General features: G+C 37.1%; 1 protein-coding gene across 2 annotated transcripts in view; it reads right to left on the bottom strand.

The window, feature by feature from the left end:
• The window catches only part of LOC111159866 (phospholipase A2 activating protein), a 40,164-nt gene that overhangs the window by 6,428 nt on the left and 18,066 nt on the right, over nt 1–15,670 (bottom strand). The window contains exons 5-11 of one of the 2 annotated variants that reach the window (XM_022522516.1): nt 14,153–14,320; nt 13,563–13,698; nt 11,717–11,886; nt 8,015–8,172; nt 7,158–7,377; nt 4,046–4,117; nt 628–696 (exon numbers count right to left, since the gene is read on the bottom strand). In XM_022522516.1, the coding sequence (XP_022378224.1) occupies nt 628–696; nt 4,046–4,117; nt 7,158–7,377; nt 8,015–8,172; nt 11,717–11,886; nt 13,563–13,698; nt 14,153–14,320 (993 nt within the window). The remainder of the gene's footprint in view (nt 1–627; nt 697–4,045; nt 4,118–7,157; nt 7,378–8,014; nt 8,173–11,716; nt 11,887–13,562; nt 13,699–14,152; nt 14,321–15,670) is intronic. The other variant, XM_022522517.1, reaches the window with a different exon arrangement.

The following is a 15,670-nucleotide window of genomic DNA, read 5'->3' as shown; positions in this document are numbered from 1 at the left end:
GATCTCTGTCTGTCAAATAAATAAATAAAATCTTTAAAAAAAAATATTTTACCTATTTATTTTGATGTAGGACTCAATCCCAGGACCCCGGGCTCATGACCTGAGCCTAACACAAATGCTTAACCAACTGCGCCACCCAGGCACCCCTGAAGAACATTCTCAATACATTAAGAATGAACAAAGGAGAGACGCATAAAAAACAAAACAAAACAAAAAACAACCCTCAGGTTTGTAAGGGTGGTGAGAAGACCAGACCTATGACAGAAAAGCAGATTTTAATCCTGGCTACACATTAGAATCACACTGGAAGATTATGAAAACTATACTTGCCGAGGCCCCAAACCAGGGCAGCAACAGACTCAGTGAGCATCTCTGGAGATGAGGTTTTTTTAAGCTTCCTTCATGGGTCTAATGTGCAGTATGCCACAATTCTGAGAATACTCTAAAAGCCAGGTCAAGAAATTTGGTCTTGATCTACTATATGAAAAGTTCTCTAGCAAGAAAAAGATATCAGATTTCTCAATCTTTCATTAAATAAAAGTTCCAGTAAATTTTGAAAATCTAAAAAAGAAAAAAAGAAGAAGAAGAAGAAGAAGAAAAAGAAACAAAAAGTAGACAAGTTTATACCTGTAAATGGATCAACTCCAGCCATGGTAGTTCCCATATTGGCAGATCCTGGCACATAACGACCACCACCTGAAATGCAGTGACACATCTAGTAAGCAAAGGTAACTGCAAATTAAAGTTCAAAAGGTTCCTCTCTACATAGTAACTTATTTTCAATATGAGTCACAATTCAGAATGGCATTTTATACACATAATAAATGGGCTATGAATTTGTTTAGAATAGTACCTGGCATATAGTTGGTGATAAATGTTAGTCTTAAAAGTAATTCTCAAATTACAAAATAAACATTAGATGCCTTATACATTATGATTATAGATAGTAATGAATTGAAAAAGCATCAGTGGATTGGACAGAAGAAATTAAAAGGTTTCCATAATGAAATGTAAACGTGGGGTGCCTGGCTGGCATTAGAGTCTTGATCTTAGAGTTTTAAGTTCAAGTCCCACACTGGGTACAGAGATTACATAAAAAGAAAACCTTAAAATATTAAAAACAATAAAAAATGTGAACATTATTCTACTGAAATAGGATTAGCTAATACATAAGCAAAAAAGAGACTAGATAAGATTTAGGGATGCTATGATAATAGCACTGTCTCATATTTGGGATCCTACTTGTGGATTCTCATTGAAAATGGAAAGAAAGGAACATGAAAAAACAGTGTAGAGAATGAATCAGCAGGATTAGGAGATGGTCAGAGTCCTGGATCAGCCCTCATGGGAAGAAGATGAGCTACTTTTCCAGCTCCTCTGAATTTAATATCTAGGAGTTAGTATAACTGCTGTAACACATATAGAAGAAGCAAACAATACAAAAGAAAAAAAACCCAAAACTGCAGATGTAAATAGATTAAAATAATGAAGAACACAGAATAAGAGGCTTTTTTGTTTTTTACTAATATACTAGGTAGCATGCTAAGCATCTTTTTAAAAAAGATTTATTATTTGTAGGAGAGAGAAAAAGAGAGAGTGTGCGTGCGTGGGCACATACAGGGGGAAGGGCAGAGGGAGAGGGAGAGAGAAAACCAAGCAGAATGGAGCCCGAGGCAGGGCTTGATCTCATGACCTTGAGAGCTCCACCTGAGCTGAAACCAAGAACTGGTTATTTAACTGACTGTATCACGCAGGTGTCCCTCATGCTAAGCATCTTATATTTGTATACTCATTTAAATATCAATTAGATACCTTTATTATTAACAGTATTTTAGAAGAAAGCTGAAGAATTTGTCCAGGGCATTAATTATGAGGCGAAGTATGATCCTACACTTTTCTAAATGTGGTTCTTCAACCACTTGAGAGTCACCTGTTCAATATGCAGATTCCTAGAGCCCACCCATAACAGCCTATTGGTTCTCTGAACTGGATTCACTTTAAAAATGTATAAGGTGCTTTTAAAATTACTAACGGCAAACCAAACAACAAAGAACATTTAATCAGCATCCATGGGTGAGAGATCAGGGCATGAGTAATTTTTACCTCCTCACCAACCTAGTGTATCAGAATAATCTCTGTGAGAAGGACCTTATGATGAGTTAAACAAGCATCCCAGGTGATTCTAACTGACATTGGAAGTTTGAGAAGCACATAAATAAGGAAGAGAAAAGAGAATTAAGATTGACCTTGGGGCTCCTGGGTGGCTCAGTGGGTTAAGCCTCTGCCTTTGGCTCAGGTCATGGTCTCAGGGTCCTGGGATCGAGCTCCACATCAGGCTCTCTGCTCAGCAGGGAGCCTGCTTCCCACCCCACCCTGACCGCCCCCCCAGCCTACTTGTGATCTCCCTCTCTGCCTACTTGTGATCTCTCTCTCTCTGTCAAATAAATAAATAAAATCTTAAAAAAAAAAAAAAAAAGACTGACCTTAAACTATAAGCTGAATGGGAAAAACTCTTTGTTCCAGTGCTACTGGTAAAACTGGGAGAATATATACTAAAAATACTGAAGGCTTAAATATAGTCTGGTCATTTTGCTAAAAACTTCACATGTACTATACCATTTAATTTTCATAACATCTCAATATGGTAGGTACTATTATCTGTTTTTTATAATAGTGTGGTTCAGTTATCCTAGTAACTCCTCAATTCTCTTGGATGTTTAGTATGCTATCTTGCATATCTCCATAATCACTGAATCTTCTGCGTTACTGACATTGTGCAATAGTGAGACATGCTCCAGTGATGACGGCCTCAGGAGTTCTCTTGATTTGGTTGCTATTGCTTGAAGCTTCTTTCTGTTCCAAGAAAAAGCTGCTAATGAGGTCTGAGAACTACGTTGTTCTAAGTTTCAGGGCATCACTATGTCTTGAATAAGTCATCGCCTTATCTACTCTTCAGATCCTTAATACCTTTTTGAATTGCATTATGTCATCAAGGGTTTCCTTAATAGCCACTGTGCCATCACAACATTTAGCTTGATCTTGATAGACGGTGATTATAGCATACTGGTTACCAATGCACAGGGTGCAGCTAAGGGCATCTGGGCCACCAATTCACTCACAGGATAGAAGAAGCTCACTGAGAGCGATTCACAACTTCATGATAGTGACCGAAGGTTGTGTGTTGGTCCAATTTATGGTTTAGACAGAAATCTATGCAAGGCCAGTGGATACTCTAAGTGCCAATAATCTCTTCCCAAACTGGGTATGTTGTCGAGGAACTCTGGCTGATGATCCAACAAGAGCATCATAAAATATGACAAAAGCTACTCTGAAAACAGAGACTTCTTCAGCTGCATTCAAGTCCCAGCGTGGCAATTGTTTCCCAGTAGTGTTGATGCCGAGGCATGCATACCTTGGTAAATAAAGTCACTGTGAAGTGATACACCAACACTTCCAGAGCTTCATGAAGGCCATTAATAACACAGACTAGAAGAAATAATCCTGGGTGGACTGTGTTCTTCCATGCTAAGGCACAATATGCCTGAACAGACTTCTTGACTGCACGGCTTCATCCAGTATCAGGGATTCATGTGGCTCCTTCTTTGCTTGTGATCAGTAGAATCTCGCCAGTAATACCACTCATGCTGTGTCTTGGTTGGTGGGTTCCCCTATTATCTAATTTCACAGATAAAAAAAATAGGCTCAGACAGGTTAAGCAACTTGCCAACTTCTCATAGCAAGTAAGTGGTAGAGCCAGATTTTGAACCAAGGTCTATCTGACTCTAAAAACTATGCCCTTCATGACTCTTGCTCTCCTTGCAAGAAGGACCACTGGAGAAAACGATGAGTTCTAATAATACGCTATTTAAAAGTCATGAGAAAAACTACAAAATACTCCAGGAAAAAGCAAAAATTAGAAGTTAAAGAAAAGGAGATCCATCAAAATTGGAATATTATTAGGTGATGTCTCCAAAATGTAAATCCATATAATGCAAAATGCTATACTTAAATGAAGAAAGATACAATTATCAAAACTGCGTCCCACCTGTAAAAGGATCTGCTGCAGGCAGTGTGTTAGAGGATCCTGATGAAGACCCGGGAACATACCGACCACCACCTATGCATGCAAACAAAGGAAAAGGTGAAGTATGCCAAAATTTTGGAATTTCATAAACCGCACAACGCTTACATTAGAAGACTAAGCTTGGAGGAAAAACAGAAGAGCAAAGCTGTCACGTGATACAATAACAGAATTCAGTCAGCAGTTCTTATAGTAGGAAAGACTACTTAGAAACTAAAATTTCAGTGATTCTCCAAGTTTGGTTTCTCAACTTTATTACTTTATTAGGTGTTAGCCACTGCCCTTAAATGTTAAAATAACTAAAAATTCAAATTTAAAAGGAGAAGTCACAGGTGGTCTCTGACCTAGATAATATACACATATAATCAGTTCCTGTTCCTATACAAATTCACTAGAATTCCTGCTGTTGCTGTTGCTATCAAAACCATAGGCATCAAATGTTAATCTTTTAGAGAACCCCTGAATTCATTAACTCATGTGTCAAACAGCGCTGGGGATCCAGCAGGGAACAAGATTGCTTGTATCCATCAAAGCTTACAACCCACTGGAGAAGAGAATTACACGAAAGCGATGAATGCCACAAAGGAAAGAGATTTCCGTTTATACTTACACAAATGTGCAGTGTGTGTGACTATGTTTTGTTAGTACCTCTGGGGAAATAATCAGAGGTGTCTACAATAGGAAAGATATATATAAAGGGATGCAAAAGATATATATGTAAAAGATATATATAAAAGGATGCTTATAAAGTTAGAGATTCGGAAGAGCAAAGAAAGCCAGAGTTAAGATTTCCAGACGGAGCCAGCTGCTCTAGTATCTGTCTTCCACTCCACAAAATCGCTGACACAAGACTATAATCATGTGTTCACTCTTTTGTGCTGTGGCCTGAAATTCCACCAACGGAATACCCAGATAATAAACACAGTTTTGTTTTTTTTTAAGATTTTATTTATTTGTCAGACAGAGATCACAAGTAGGCAGTGAGGTGGGGGCGGGGGGGGTGTGGGTGGGTGGCGGGAGCAGGCTCCCTGCTGAGCAGAGATTTCCCAGTGTGGAGCTCGATCCCAGGACCCTAAGATCATGACCTGAGCCGATGGCAGAGGCTTCACCCACTGAGCCACCCAGGCCCTATAAACAGTTTTTTTTTTTGTCAAGTGCAACTATTAGGAGGGGTTACATCATTTATATTCAGTAGTGAGTCAGTCTGATAATTCTGTTTAAGTCAACATGCAGGTGACATTACCTTTATTAGGTGAATGGGCAATGGAATTTTGAAATAGAGAAAGAAGAGATAACTTAGGAGTGTGAAGTATCAGTGAGGGAAGAAGACAGGAAGGGATACGGAAGCCTTGTAAAACAAGGAGGAGCACTAGCACATGAGAAATGACAACAGGAAAATACTAATAATAAAGTACTAATTTCAGAATTTTATTGAGAGCTGGCCCTGCACCTAAGAAAAAAGGAAGCATTTTATTTCCTCCTGTACCATAGCCTCAGTTCCCAGGACCCAAAACTCAGGGTCCTTTTTCTTTAGAAAAAGGAGTGTTCTAATCCATTTCCTGGGAAAAAAGCCTCAGACTAATACTACTAGGATTATAATCTACAGACTGGTATAAGAGCCTAATGCCATTTACATTTGTTTTTCTTGCCCTTCCCTGCCTCCCCTCAAGTCCCCATTTATAATATTTTAGACACTGTACACTATGTTATAAACTGACTTAAAAGTCATTATGTGGAACACAAACCCATGAAAACTAAAACTGCCCATAGTTCAATCCTAGATTTGATGCCCAACTAACCAATTTATCCTCATGTGGAAAGAATTTACTTACTAAAATTCACTAAAACATGTATTTTTTTTTTTTTTTTTGACAGACAGAGAGATCACAAGTAGGCAGAGAGGCAGGAAGAGAGAGAGAGAGGAGGAAGCAGGCTCCCCGCTGAGCAGAGAGCCCGATGCGGGGCTCGATCCCAGGATCCCGGGATCATGACCTGAGCCGAAGGCAAAGGCTTTAATCCACTGAGCCACCCAGGCGCCCCCAAAACATGTATTTTTAAAAGGAGTAACTACATAAAGGAACTTCGGAGTTTCTTTTCATTTCATATGACTAAATTAAATTTTCATAGTTTTATTTAGTTTACAGTGTGGCTGTATTTTTGAAAGGGAAAAGCGACACCTGGGTGATTCAGTCAGTTACGCGTTCAACTCTTGATTTCAGCTCGGGTCATGATCTCAGGGTTATGAGACTAAGCCCCATGTCTGGCTCTGTGCTCAGCATGGAGTCTGCTTGAGATTCTCTTCCTCTCAAAAATAAAAAAAAAAAAGAGATTCTCTTCATCTCTTTTTGCCCCTCCACCACCCACCTCCACCTCATCTGCATAGTCTCTGTCTCTAAAATAAATGAATAAACAAAATCTTGAAAAGGAACAACATGGGGCGCCTGGGTGGCTCAGTGGGTTAAAGCCTCTGCCTTCGGCTCAGGTCATGATCTCAGGGTCCTGGGACTGAGCCCCACGTTGAGCTCCCTGCTCAGCGGGGAGCCTGCTTCCTCCTCTTTCTCTGCCTGCCTCTCTGCCTACTTGTGATCTCTCTGTCAAATATATAAATAAAATCTTAAAAAAAAAAGGAACAACATACAATTGTTTCTATAAATACAGAATTACTATATAATTTGAGGTTTAAAAATATGAATTTAGGGACGCCGGGGTGGCTCAGTTGGTTAAGCAGCTGCCTTCGGCTCAGGTCATGATCCCAGTGTCCTGGGATCGAGTCCCACATCGGGCTCCTTGCTCGTCAGGGAGCCTGCTTCTCCCTCTGCCTCTGCCTGCCATTCTGTCTGCCTGTGCTCGCTCTCTCTCCCTCTCTCTCTCTGACAAATAAATAAATAAAATCTTTAAAAAAAAAAAAAAAAGTAAAAAAAAAAATATGAATTTAAAGTAAAAACCTGCCACAGATCTTGGATCTCGGTTTTTATTTAAACAGGTAATCATAATGGATGTATAAACACATGAAAAGCAAAAAGAAAAAAAAAATCAACCAATATTTATGAACGTACAGAAGACTTTCCTAACTTACCTGTAAAAGGATCTGAAAAACTGGTATTCCCAAGTCCTAATATTTGACCTTTTGTGTTATCAATAATAAATTTAGCCACTTGATCCAAAAACATGGGATTCAAATCATTCTTCTGTAAGAAGTTGTATGCAGTTAACCAGGGGTCATCACTAACGTTATATGGAAGTTTATATGATGGTCCACCTTCATTGACATCAATTGAGAAAACATAATCAAATTCCTTCAATAGGAATACAAAAAGAAGATAAATGATTACTAAAGTATCTGTTCACTTAAATGACATATATATCACAGACATCATATATCCTTTTAAAAATAATTATTATAACACACTTTCGCCAGAGTGCAATGTGCTACAAGATTAGCATTTCAGTAGGGGTGGGGCAGGGGACATATTACAACTACACATTAACTCTAAGGCCAAAGGAGGGTTTCTAATTGGTTGATTTGAAGGCCAAAAGTATTAGCTGTTACCATGCTCCAGGCACAAAACATGGCATTAAAAGCACTGCCCCGCAGGGTCCTTCATATCTTGTCAAGTTAAATTTAGCGAGGCACAAAGCATTAGGTGAAAGGTGGCACAGAAGCTCCTAATTCAAAATGGTAGGGAACAATTTATGCCTGGTAAGCACCCAAAGACAAACACTGGCTAATCTATGAAATGCAGCTTCCCTACATGGAAAGAGCTTTTTGAAAAGTCAATTTCAAGGCAGGAAAAATAGGAAATCTTCTCCATAGAAATGAATTTTTAAATCTCAAACACCAAAGAAAATTTTATCAGCATGGGGAAAAGGGAACAGAAGATGTTTGTCTAATGCTTTAGGATAATGGTTATTAGAAAGTAGAGGTTGACATACTTTCCCTTCATATAAGACTTTTCCAGATGTTTGCTGATTAGCACCAGATGAGCCAACAACATCACCGATTTTTAGCCACCTCCCTTCACTAACACTCCACTGATAGGCTTCAACTTTCTCCCCATCTCTGATTAGACGAGTCTGTCCTTCTCTAGTACCTTAAAATAAAACATTTAAGAATCAAAGGTAGAATAGCAGAGTAAAATTCAAAGCCATTTAGATAAAAAAATTTTAACTTTAAAAATTATACATAAAACAGAATATGTATTTGGTTTAATGAAATTTTTATTAAAGATTTTAAAATGTTACTCTACTGGAAAGCAGCCCAAAAGAAAATAATGGTTAAAAGGAACCTGTATAAACAGAGGAAGGTTAAAAAAGTATGTCTCTACTAGAAAGAAGCCAGCCCACTAAAATAAAACAAATTTTATTACCGAGTATCTTCTGACAACACTGACTTTAGTAAATGACTCTCCATTCTTCTAGTTGTTCAGGCCAAAAAGTACAAAAGAGTCTGATTCCTCTTTCTCTGAACTCCATGGCCAATCCTTCAGCAAATTCTGTTAGTTCTATCCTTAAAAAAGATCTAGGGGCACCTAGGTGGCTCAGTCGTTAAGCACCTGCCTTTGACTCAGGTCATGATCCCAGGGACCTGGGACTGAGCCCCACACTGTGCTCCCTGCTTGGCAGGAAGCCTGCCTCTCCCTCTCCCACTATTCCTGCTTGTGTTTCCTCTCTCACTGTCTCTCTCTGTCAATAAAATCTTAAAAAAAAAAAAAAAAAGATCTAGGAAACTATCTCTTCTCACCATCACCATCTCCATTGCTACCCAATGGTACAAGCCACCAGCATTTCTCACTTGGACTGCTTTAATGGCCTCTTACTCTTGCCCTGGGGCTCCCTGAAGTCTATATTCAACCCAGCAACCACAAAATTTTTTTCAAAAGTTGAAAGCACTTCTGTCACTCCTCTGCTGGAGGCCCTTCAATGGCTTCCCATCTCTCTCAGTTAAGGCCTAAGTCCTTGGAATGAGGTACAAGGCCAAATATATCATCCACTCTGACTTTACCTTCCACTACTCCTCCCCTCCACCTATCTCCCCACTTCAGCCATGGAGTCTTTATGCTGGCTTTTAATTCTGCCCATGACACTCTTTATACAGTGCTGGAAAGATTTGCTCCCTTGCCTCCTTAAGGACTTGAATGTCACATTCTCAGCAAAACATTCAGTGGCAGAGACAGCCATTTGTCCTCCAGAGATTCACATTCGTATTCCATAGTAGAACTGTAGCTTTAGCAAGGTATACTTCCTAGATGCCACACATGAGAAGCGGTCAGGGGAATCTGAGTGGGTGAGATGTGAGCCAGTTCTAGGCCTACTCCATCATCCTCTACCCTCCCCTTTTATTCTGTCTGATGGCTGAAAGTCTCTACACAAGAGGACCCTGGGAGCTACATGTTGAAGATGGTGGTTTCTATCAGCCGGGTCCCTGAATGGCCACAAGGAGCAAAACTGCTCCAATACCTTGCCATTAACTGAGCTTTTACTGTGCAACAAAGAAAATTCTCTTGTATTAAGTCTCTGAGATTTTAGAGTTTATCTGTGACAGCAACTAATGTTATCCTAAATAATATATATTTCCAGAGCATTGTATTTAAAAATTATAAAACACCCCAACTCCTGCTTTGTTTCCCAGGGTACTTATCCCTATCTGACATACTTATATCATTACTTATTTACTTTTTAATTATCTGTCTCTTGCAGAACATAAATTTATGAGAACAGAGATTTTTATTCCTATTTCCCAGAGTTTAGAACAATGCCAGGAACACATTGGGTATTTAGTAAATATTTATTCTGTGTGTGTGTGTGTGTGTGTGTGTGTGTGTGTGTGTGATGACAAAGAGACTACATTTTGTGAAGAATTGTAAGAATATTAAAAACATGACAGCATAATGGGTCATTTCTCAAACTCTGGATTTCAAGATCTCTTTATAGTCATAAAAGTTATTCAGAAGCCCAAAGAACTTTTATTAATGAGGGTTATATCAACTGACTTACTGGATTTGAAATTAAAAATAACAAGTAAAATATATTTACTTAATGGAAAACAGTAGATATATTACATATTGAATACATAGTATTTTAATATCTTAATGAAAAACAAGAATAGTTTTAGAAGTTTACTGAGAAGACTGGCATGGTTTTATATATTTATAAATCTTTTTACTGTCTTAATAGTAGACAGCTGGATTATCTACCTGCCTCTCCATTCAACCTGTTGCAATCTGTCGTTTTGTTGAAGTAAAAAAAAGAAAATCCAACCTCATGCAGATAATATAACTGAAAGAGAAATGACTAGTTTAAAAGCCTTTTCAGAAAAATGTGAATATTCTACAAGTAGTAGGTCTTTAAAGGTTATATATTAGAATCTGAAACCATATCAATGCATTTTTTTATGCTCTACTAAACACTAAAATCCACTGGTCTATCTTAACAACTCCTGGTAGCAGATACTTTTTCCAAAATTTCAATTTTCACTTGAGAGTTTTAAATTGTATCTTTAGCAATAAATACTGTCAGTATTTTCCTGAAAGTGATGTGATCACTTTGTTCTTTAAAAAAAAAGCCCCAAACTTAAGCTTGGTTAGTTGTTCTTTGAAATAAATATGGCATTCTATGAAAAAGTTCAGTCTGCAACTCAAAGAAATGCACAAATACTTATCCTTGAAACACCATGGTACTTTAGAGTACTTTATCTGTACTTTCCATTTTGTCAACTAGAATATTAACAAAGACATGACTAATGGGTGTAGTAAAACTAATTTTTAATGCTTCTTTAAGAACATTATTATGGGGGCATCTGGGTGGCTCAGTGGGTTAAGCCTCTGCCTTCGGCTCAGGTCATGATCCCAGGGTCCTGGGATCGAGCCCCGCATCGGGCTCTCTGCTCAGCGGGGAGCCTGCTTCCCTCTCTCTCTGCCTGCCTCTCTGCCTACTTGTGATCTCTGTCTGTCAAATAAATAAATAAATAAATCTTTAAAAAAAAAAAAAAAAAAAAAAAAGAACATTATTATGGGCAAATGGTTTTTTTTAAATCCACCATTGCTTTTGAACCTTAAGTGCAAATGTTAACACAGTAGAAAAGTCAAATAACAGCTTAGTGTTATAAAATTAGTTTGACTTTGTGGACATCCTGAAAGAGTCTCAGAATTCCTAAGGGTCCGTGGATGAAGTTCTGAGAACTGCTATCATGGATCAGGCATATATCTAGATTTCATTTGAAATAACCACTGTCCTCTGATTTAAGCTCAAATTACCCCCAACTTGTTAAGCAGACATTGCTTTATTTGAACTCATTTTTATTTTTAGTCTATACAACCTCTCTCAGAGAATCCAATCAACCAAAAGGTGTTAAATGAGTGACTTCTGAGTACCTACTGTATATGAGCTAAGTATTAGGAGATTTATTTAAAACAAAAACAAGATTCCTATTTATGAGCAGTTTAGCTCAAAGTTTTTAAAACTGTGAGACAGAAGCAAGAATATGGTTTCTCACAGTGGTTAAGTATAACAGTACAAATTCTAAAAAAATCCCTGTCTGGCAATGGGGATAACACTCAATTACCAGCAAATCAACCTCTTTTTCCTTCTCATTCTAATTATTCCAAATGGCAAACATATATACACTGAAATATTTACCAGGTTCATTCAGATGTTCCCTCCCAGGAAGCTGCTCAGCATTAATGTCCCCTAAATCACCAGTTTTGGAATCAATGGTTGCCTGAGAGAGTTCTTTTTCAAAAGCCTTGATTTCCTCAGCACTTGCTGTCCGATCCTCTGATTCTGTAAACACTCTAATAATACCATCACTATAAAGAAAAAACAAATTGATTTGAAGTCACTTATGCTATAGTGCATGAACATTATCACACCTGAATGATTCAAAGCAAAAATAATCTGTATTTGTGAATATGAGAAATGTTACTATGTATTTATAGCTGAGGAGAGCACTATGCTGGTTTTACACACTATCCTCTGTTGCTTTCTAAAGCCATGTTTAGGGTAGGAAAAAGATAATTTAAGGGAAAAGTCACCGGCAAAGGACAGAGAAATATATATTTGACACAATTTTGAATTCCAAGTAAGTATTTACCATCATAAAAATCTAGAGGCATAACATAGACTTCAAGTCACTATTACATAAGAGAGTATAAAGAAGGGCAGTAAGTTGGTTTACTTTACAAAGGACTCAAATACACAACATAAAGCTTAAAAATAGCAGATGCTCATTATCTGTCCATTCAGGGAACATGGAGTCTGTCTTTATTCTGATTAACTAGCAATGTAATCCGAAGGAAGAAAAAACCAGTCTTGCATTGGACTAGATGGCAACCCCAACCTCTAGTTTTGGGTAGGAAAGGCAAGTTAGCTACTTTCAAATGCACTAATCCTGCCCAATTCTAGAGAGAACTTGGTTTCTTACTTAACCTTCCACTAACAGGAACTTCACCCTTTCAGTCTGTTTACTTCAACTTTAAATACGCTTAGGGCGGAAAAGAAACCAACAAATCTGCACTTGACCCAGACAAAAAGTAAATCACCTCCTTTATTAGGCCCTCCATCCCTTATGGCTGTTGCTTTCTTTTTATCTCTGCCTTCCATGCCAGATTCACTGGCATAAGTGTGGCTCATCCCACTCAGACCCCAGAAGTCTAAAACTGAGGGCCTCACCTTCTGTACCAAACCAATTCTCCCACTTCCCCAATTTTATTAATGCAATCACCAAAAATTAGAAGCTTTATGCTTTTCTTTCATCCTTCTTTTGATCATACTTCCTCTGCAACATTTCATATTTTGGCCTCTTATCTATTAGCATTGTGGGGATAACATTTCATAATGGCACAGGCACACTGTAACTGCTTTCTAAATTGCTTTTCCTGCTCACTGTCACCACTACTTATACCCAAACTATTATGTAATAAATTGCAAGTTATGCTTTAATTATGTCACTTCTTTAAAAGCTAGAACCCTTTATCTCAAGCACAGAATCTAAAAAAGGCCTGGCATTCACGGTTTCCCACAGTTATGCCCCGCTTTAATGTCTTACCACCTTACCAGCATTCCCCACTATTCCCCAGCATGAATCCTCTACCATTTTCCTTCATTTCTCACACATATCCCTCTCGTGTCCATGCCACATCTTTATTTATAACATTTGTTTTGCTAGAAACTATCATTTCCCTTCTTACTCATTATCCTTCAAATTTCAACTCAAATTTCTCCTTCTTCAGAAAGTTTTCCCACACTAATCTTGATCTTCTCCAATTTCTTTGCATTCAAAGTTTTGACTGTACAACCTGCAGTACAATACCAGTGTAATATATCACGTTTCATTAATGTAAAAGTTGTCATGTTTAGTACTGTTTTTTCACTCCAGAAATATACATATGGTCTCCCAATTCACTTGGTGTTTCCTTATGGGTCATCTCTACACAATACCAAAGGCCTAGACACATGATATATTGACTGACTAGAATATAAATACCTCGCACCAACCACAATGTCACCATTGTCTAGAACACAGCAGCACCAAATAGATTGAGCTGGAAGTCGGATTGTTTGAGCACATTCCCCATGTTTCCAGATTCTCAGCGATCTGTCTTCTGCCGTTGTTACAAAATCTAAAATTAATGAATATAGGAAAAATCAGTTTGAATAAATAAAATTAAATACATGTTTTACATATCACCTTCCCAGGTAGGCATAAGGATTTTTTTTAACCCTGAACTATTTTAAAATTAGTTTTACATTTTACGTATTTCTCACTTATACCATACACAACTTAAAAAATCACATTTTCTATATTTCATACCTTACATGCTGTACACTTAGCACCAACAAATTATAGTCTTTCCTGAAATACCCAAAACTTTTTGACATAACCATCAGATATGAATTAATATAATGATCACACAACCTTCTCCTTTACCAGAAGATCCTTAATGAGATAAAGCTACCAAATTACTCAAATCACAGTTAACAAACTGATAATTAGCACTCCTACCCCCACCTCACGAATGGAATGATACAGTGATTGATAGAAAATTAAAAAATTTTAATACATGCTAATCTTACCTTTACAATTTGGAAAGACAGATATGCTATAAATATAATTGGTATGTCCATAATATACTTCAAGACACTCGCCAGTGATCTGCCACCTTCTAATACTAGCATCATTTGCACAGGAAAGAAATTCTGTTTCACTCAAAATTGCTAAACCTCTTACACAGTCTTCATGCCCTGTATGAAAGAAGAATAATATAAACCAATAAGATGGATGATTTCATTGATGGATCTCTGTATTAACTACCATTATAAAACATGTAAGTGGGTAGTAATAACTGATTTTCAAAGCAGAGAAATTAATTTTTTTCTATAGAAAAGACTGGTAACCAAAATTTTATTTTAGGTTTGGTAGTATTTTTTATTACCTTTGGAAGTTATTTTACATTTACCTTATCTTCTCCAAACTATTTCCTAAAGCTCTCCAGAAATAAGATTCTGATCCCAACAATTCATTTTCACCTGACAATTCATTTTCAACTTTTTGTCTTCAATAACAAGAGTAATTCATAACATACAAAACATTCAAACATGACAAAGAGTAATAGCCCCTAAATTTCTCAAAACATAATACTGAAATTAATATTTATAAGGCACTAATGAGACAGTAATGAAGGGCACTAATGAAAATTAAGAAAAATTCAATTATAAAAAAGATTTTAATTATTTAAGAATTTGAAATAAAAACCATTATAGAAAAGTAATCTTTATTAAAGTATGAAGAATAGATTAAGAGAGACTGATTTATCTGAAACCACACAACAACTAGTGGAAAAGCTAAAACAGGAATTCAAGTTTCCTGCCTTATAATCCCACTTCCTTTGATACAACAAATCATAACTTCTCCCCTGATTTGACCAAAACACAAATATAAAACCAAACATCACTGCTTTATCAGCAGAAACATTTCATAACATATACAAATACAACCATTAAAATGATACAATAAGAACTAATAACCAATTTTTTATAAGACAAGATTTTGTGGAATAAACATTATTCTTAATTATATAACTAGAAATATACATATATTCCATTAATTAAAAATTTAAAATCCTTTTAAAAACTTCATAAAACTCAATTTCTTTCAATATTAACTGAGGCAACGCAGAAGATATTACTTTCTTTTCTTTTCTTTTTTTTTAAGACTTTGTTTATTTATTTATTTGACAGAGATACAAGGAGGCAGAGAGGCAGGCAGAGAGAGAAGGGGAAGCAGGCTCCCCACTGAGCAGAGAGCCTGATGTGGGGCTCAATCCCAAGACCCTGAGATCATGACCTGAGCCGAAGGAAGAGGCTTAACCCACTGAGCCACCCAGGTGCTCCTACTTTCTTTTTTTTAAGGACAGAACATTTTCTGAAGCTTATGATCTAATAAAGGAGATCAGGAATCAAAAAAATTTTTCAGGTTCAGTATTTGCTGCTTTAGATTAGCTATTGAAGATTAGTAACAACTTGATAACATGTATGTATGGAAGCAGGAACACAGTGATGCTTAATTATAACTTGACCATCTACAGATAGTTT

Source organism: Enhydra lutris, unplaced genomic scaffold (genome assembly GCF_002288905.1).
Source record: "Enhydra lutris kenyoni isolate GAN:26980312 unplaced genomic scaffold, ASM228890v2 scaffoldscaffold70, whole genome shotgun sequence".
NCBI lineage: Eukaryota > Metazoa > Chordata > Mammalia > Carnivora > Mustelidae > Enhydra > Enhydra lutris.
Note: the sequence above shows the minus strand (reverse complement) of the source record. Positions and strands in the feature narration are given on the sequence as shown.